Source organism: Sinocyclocheilus rhinocerous, unplaced genomic scaffold (genome assembly GCF_001515625.1).
Source record: "Sinocyclocheilus rhinocerous isolate Xijiao unplaced genomic scaffold, SAMN03320098_v1.1 scaffold697, whole genome shotgun sequence".
In the NCBI taxonomy this organism is placed as follows: Eukaryota; Metazoa; Chordata; class Actinopteri; order Cypriniformes; family Cyprinidae; genus Sinocyclocheilus; species Sinocyclocheilus rhinocerous.
In genome coordinates this window covers 1,745,898-1,751,447 of record NW_015664033.1, presented here as the reverse complement: position 1 = coordinate 1,751,447, position 5,550 = coordinate 1,745,898, and the positions used below count along the sequence as shown (strand labels likewise).

General features: G+C 41.9%; 1 protein-coding gene across 1 annotated transcript; it reads right to left on the bottom strand.

The window, feature by feature from the left end:
- Positions 1-1,582: 1,582 nt before the first annotated feature.
- Positions 1,583-5,267, bottom strand: LOC107729431 (leucine-rich repeat-containing protein 4B-like). Its single transcript, XM_016539917.1, has 2 exons — positions 5,246-5,267; positions 1,583-4,184 (listed from the first exon to the last, which is right to left on the bottom strand). The coding sequence occupies exons 1-2, from the start codon at positions 5,265-5,267 to the stop codon at positions 2,440-2,442; spliced, it is 1,767 nt and encodes a 588-aa protein (XP_016395403.1). The 3' UTR covers positions 1,583-2,439.
- Positions 5,268-5,550: the final 283 nt, after the last annotated feature.

Genomic DNA, 5,550 nt, shown 5'->3' with positions numbered 1-5,550 from the left:
TAAGACAAAAACATAGAACAAATCAATGCCACCAAGTTTCACAATTTCAATTAAGAAAATAAGCATATAGAACCCTGCATGTTTAATTAGCCCTATACTTGGCTTAAAAAAACACTTAGTCAGTTTATCTTTTACACACATAGAAATATATATATATATATATATATATATATATTAATTTCGAAGTGACTTCTGCTAAAATAAAATTTTTCATAATTATAACGAGTGTAATATTAGCTAATTATAATAACAATAACGATATTACAATTAAGATAACACTTGATTTTGAAAAAAAACTAAACAAAAATAAACTAGATAAAAACAAATAATGAAAGACACTCATTATCATAATAGGTTTGTTTTAAAAGAGCTCTATAAGTTTCTATAGTTGTCATTTATTTGTCCATTTTCATTAAAAAAAAAAAAGCTTTCCAAACTCCAATCTCGCTCACTGATTGGGTTTTCTCTTACCTTTCAAAAGCTGTCCTCCGTTCGCTTTCTGCTCAAACATTAGTTCCGTCCACATGTCTGGACACAGTGTTCGCAATAATCCATTTTACCCCTGCAGTAATCACCAGAGTTTGTGCTCTGTCCTGAATCTTGTTGATTCACGTTGGCAAAAAAGCAGGGTCCTGGTAAAGTTTTTGTCTTGTACAAAAAAGAGGGCACAGGCCATTTGAGGGAGCCATTTTAAGGCCCATCCATTTCCTTGTTTGGAGGAGTTGTTGTTGTGGCTTCGTAATGCTTCAAGCAAATCGTTGTCATTGTCAGTACGTCCACTGCTATTCCAGCGTTACTGAGGGGATTATCAGCTGTAGCAACAATCACTTTTTACACAATGAAAAACAAACATCACCTCTAGGTAAAAACAAAGAGACCGACTAAATCCGCTATGCTTTTGACACTTGATGTTTTCCAATAATGATGATAGTAGTAGTAATGTAATGTCAACAGGAGCCTCTTTTTACTCAGCTTTCAAATCGGATTTTCCAAAAACATCTCACTAAAAATATCTTTTCTCAGTATAGCAGCATGTAGATCAACGTTTACAGTGTTTTACTTTGTTTCCATTGCATTGCATACTATCATCATTATTGTCTTTTATAATTCTGTTGGTAATGGTGATAACTTATATCGACCCAGTCTGGATCTCAAACGCCTGCGGAATCAAACAGTTTATAATGTTAATTAAAATTACTTCTCCTCAATGACCCTGTTAGTTATAGAACAGGAAAGGGAAACCTTTTGAGACTTAAAAAACAAAGCCAAAGTATCTGAAATCAAACGCAATTCCCAGAATATCCATCCCTGTCCCTCCGTCTCCTCAGGATGCCCTTAAGTCCTGTGAGGGTGTACCAGTTTCAGACACATTTTTGTTTTTATGCAGAGAAAGGAATTATCAGTGACAAAGCGCTACACCAGCAGCTGCTAACTCTTCAAAAGCCGTGGCTTTCAGTCAGAAAATTTTAAAGATTCTTCATAATTTATTTCTCTGAATGAAAATATATTTATATATCATGTATACTTTCATAGTTTATATATTCTCTTAAAATTTGTATATCTTTCATTGTCTTTTTGCACTTTAAGTCCTTGTTCGTTTTCCTCTCTTCCCCTCAACTGTGAGAGCCTTCGAGAAAGGGGAGAATCTGAGTCCATCATCATCACGAAACATAAGCCCTCTACACAGTGCTGGTCTACTAATCCATCTTTCTTTCTTAGGACTGCAAACCTCTACAAAATTTTAATGATCCATTTTGTTATCTGAGCATTATGGTTCTCTAAACCATTTTCAGATGTGATTTTTCGTTCTCAGCCACTGTCCATAAATACTTAAGGTTGTTCATGTATTTCTATATACACTTCCTACCTAATGGTGTGTATGGTTTTGATTTTCGTAGCATCTTTGCTTTATTGATGGAGTTCTGTATTTGATGGTGTACAGTATACGCGCAGATCTTTTCGTCTTCTGAAACGTGTCTATACACATGTGTAGTGTGCAAAGATTTGGCTTTGGCACAGATTGGTGCAAGTTTGGCACATAATTATCAATCTTGCATTACACAAAAACGTATCGATTTATAAGGTATTGGCAAGTGTGGTTTTGTTTGCTGATGTCTGATGATCCCCTTCATACGTGCAGATCAGAGAAATGTAAAGACTGATTTTAAACTGCTGAGTGGTTGCCTGTCTTCCTTCTAGAAATTCCCCCCACTCTTTGCCAGTGTATTTACTTGGTAGCGATTTCACAGCTGTATCTTGTATTCTTGTGTAGGTAATATTTCATACAATGCTGGGTCTGCCTTTCTCATTACTCCTGAGAACATACCCATAGGGGATGAACAGCCAATACTCTTCATCTGTTTCTGTCTCCCTGATACTCTTTCTCCATCTTTTATTTGTACATTTACCTTTCTCCCTCTCTCCCTTACTCTCTCAACTTCAGATCTGGGTTTCTTGGACATTCTCCTTGGAGCCGCTCTTGAAAAGCAACGGCTCAATCTGTGGGTTCTGCCCTTTACCCATCAGGCCTTTCAGTGACCCATGGATGCCAAGGGTCGGCAGAGGCATTGGAGAAGGCATGGAGCATGATGTACTACTTGCAGAGACTGGCACCTGTGTGCAAGAGATGGGGGTATTCTGGGCCTGGGAGCAAGGCAAAGGGTTGTTGTTATTGTTTAGGCCTCCGCCAAGACCCAGACCCATCATGTTATTGTTGAAGTGATGGGCCTTGTAGTAATGGTTGAGATGCTCTGCTCGTGCAAGGTCTTGGAGGTTGATGATTTCGGGTAGGTGCAGACGCAAGCTCTGTCCGCCTCCGCCGGAGCCTCCTTGCGGTACCGTGGATCCTCCTGAGATGCCGGTGCCACGGATGCCCGTTCCTGCTCCAATCTCATCTTCGACATTAATGATCTCGATGGCTCGTGCCGGCCCGTGGTGTTTGTGCAACTGATGCTGCTTCCTCAGCTTGTAAAACACCACCAGCATGACGGCAGCCATGAAGGTAATGGCCACGAAGCAACCGATGATGATCTTGGTGGTCTTCATCACGTCATCTAGTCCAGAAGGATAGTTGGGCTCAGAAATGGGGACAGTGAAAGTGGGTTTGGTTGCTCGGGGAGAAGACGATGAGCCAAGGATTGAGAGAGAAGAGGCAGTAGTGGGGACAACTTCATGCCAGAGGTGCCCAGAAGGTGTAGGCCCGGGAATATGGATAAAGGTCTCGGTGAAGGCACGCAATGCAGATTCTTCATCTCCCGTAGACTCCACAGTTTCTACAGTGACCGTGGTGAAGTAGGTGTAGTTGACACTGACGTCTGCTGCGGTCACATTCAGGACAGCGGTTGCCGTTGTGTTCCCAGCTGAGTTGGTCACCATGCAGGTGTACTGGCCGGTGTCACGCAGAGTTACGTTGGTGAAATTCAGTGTACCATCATGCAGAACGGAAATCCTGACCCTATAGGAGCCATGGGTCATTAGGGTGCCGTTCGGAGTGATCCAGTTCACGGAGGTCATGGAGGTACCAGTGCGACACTTGAGCTCAGCAGCCATGCCCTCGGTCACATTGAGGTCAGTGGGCGGCTCCACAATGACAGGGGCATAGCAGGTGAAATGGCTCTGGTCTAACTCTCCTATGTACTTTCCCTTAAGGTAGGGTGGTGCGTGGCACCGCGCACAGCAAGTTGTGTTGCTAGGCACCGTTTCTTTCAGCCACCAGCTTAGCCAGAGCACATCGCAGTTGCACACCCATGGGTTGTGATTGAGGTGCACTCGCTCCAGCTTCTGCAGAGGTGTGAAAAGGTCATGGGGCAAAGAGTGCAGGGAATTGTGGGATAGGTTAAGCTCCTCTAGGTTCTTGAGATCATCGAAAGCATTGCGCTCGATGACCGACATCTGAGAGTGCATGAGCCATAGTTTGCGCAAAGATTCCAGGCCTTGGAAGGATCCGGGTCTGATGATTTCCAGACGGTTCCCAGACAACTCTAGCTCCTCCAGTCGCACTAGGGCAGTCAAGTTAGGGATGTCCTTCAGGCCACACATACCCAAGTTCAGGTAGCGCAGGTTGATGAGTCCAACAAAGGCTGCGTCAGATATATAATCCAGCTTCTTGAGTTCGCCTAGGTCAAGACGCCGCAGCGAGGGGACGCGGTGAAAGGCGTAGCCTGGCAAAGTCTCAATGGGGTTATCTGTGCAAGGAACAGAATAAAAGTTGCTGTTCACAGCAAATCTTACCCTCCACTGTAGCACTCAAATGTAATTCGACAAATCTGAACTGGCATTTGAACCATGTTCAGTTCTGACACACAATCGAATGCTGTTTAGTGTCTATGTTAAACCAGGTACGGGTCACTGGACCATTTTAGAGAGGAAAATATAAGTGAATAATGAATTAAAAATATTACGTCTGTTCTCGTACACTATTATCATACGGCTTCAAAACAACAGATGGAATACATTTATTGTGTTTCTATTTGTTTGTTTTTGTATCTTAAAAGAAACTGATATTATGAACGGAAGGCAAAAGCACTGCATAAGGATTCCTCAAAAAGCTCTCATTTTCCACAGAACAGCATACAGGTTTTAAGCGACAGGAAGGTGAGTAAATAATGACAGAATGCTCATGTTTGGGTGAACTGTCCCTTCAAAACCCAATGCAAAAAGGCCACACATAAATGGCTTGCAACTGTAAATCTCAGTAATGGTGGAAACAGTCATATTATTAGAATGTGCTCAAACCTGATGAAAGAATAAATGAAAAGACTAGAGAATATTCACACATCCTAAATGCTATGGGTTCTAAAACAATTTGTCTCTGTGCATCGGAGGTAGCCAGAACTGCTTTTCTTGGGCAGCGAGAAGCTTCCTCCTGGCCTACTGCCACAATCCCCTCTGTATATAGAGCAGGGGAGGGGAGGAGGGTGTTAAACACACTGGGTTGGGGGTGTTGAAGAGGAGGGTGGAATCTGTCAGAGCTGCACTCTTGTGTTATAATGCTATGGGAGAGAAAGAAGCCAAAGAATCTAGGATGCCTTCAGGTATTAAAACATTTTTAGATTTTTAATCATTTCAAGTGGGGCTCGAGGACACAACAAACCAAATCAGAATTTTTATGCATAATTGGAGGCTTGATGAAAAGCATTATTATTATTATTCATTTTTAATAGGCTTGTTTTTGGTTAAAACTTTCACTGTCGGGGTAAACAGTGTATTTGCTGTTATCTTTTTCATCTTGAGAATAAATCTAAACCTTCACACTCAAAGTAGGTCATATTAACACCTGACTTCACACTAAAACCTCAATATTTGAGCAAGGCTGAGCCATTTGTGTTAACGCAACTCAGTGAACAAGCAACATTAGTGAAACCGACACTCAATAAATCTAAGAAACAAACAAACATAAACATCCTCTCCCAAAGCTGGATCGGAAAGAATGTTGTAGTCAGTATTTACCTGTATTGAGTTCTCTTGTAAGTTGAGGTATCGTGTGTTGTTTGATATACTGTCGGGCACCTCTTCTAAGTTTCGTTTTGTACAGATCACTCGACTAGCTTG

Bases quoted from the DNA above. Each gene is read 5' to 3' on its own strand.
- LOC107729431 (XM_016539917.1), bottom strand. From the start codon at position 5,267: ATGACCTACTTTGAGTGTGAAG. The intron at 4,185-5,245 runs GTTTAGATTTAT...TTCCTTGCACAG, and splicing joins GACCTACTTTGAGTGTGAAG to ATAACCCCATTGAGACTTTG.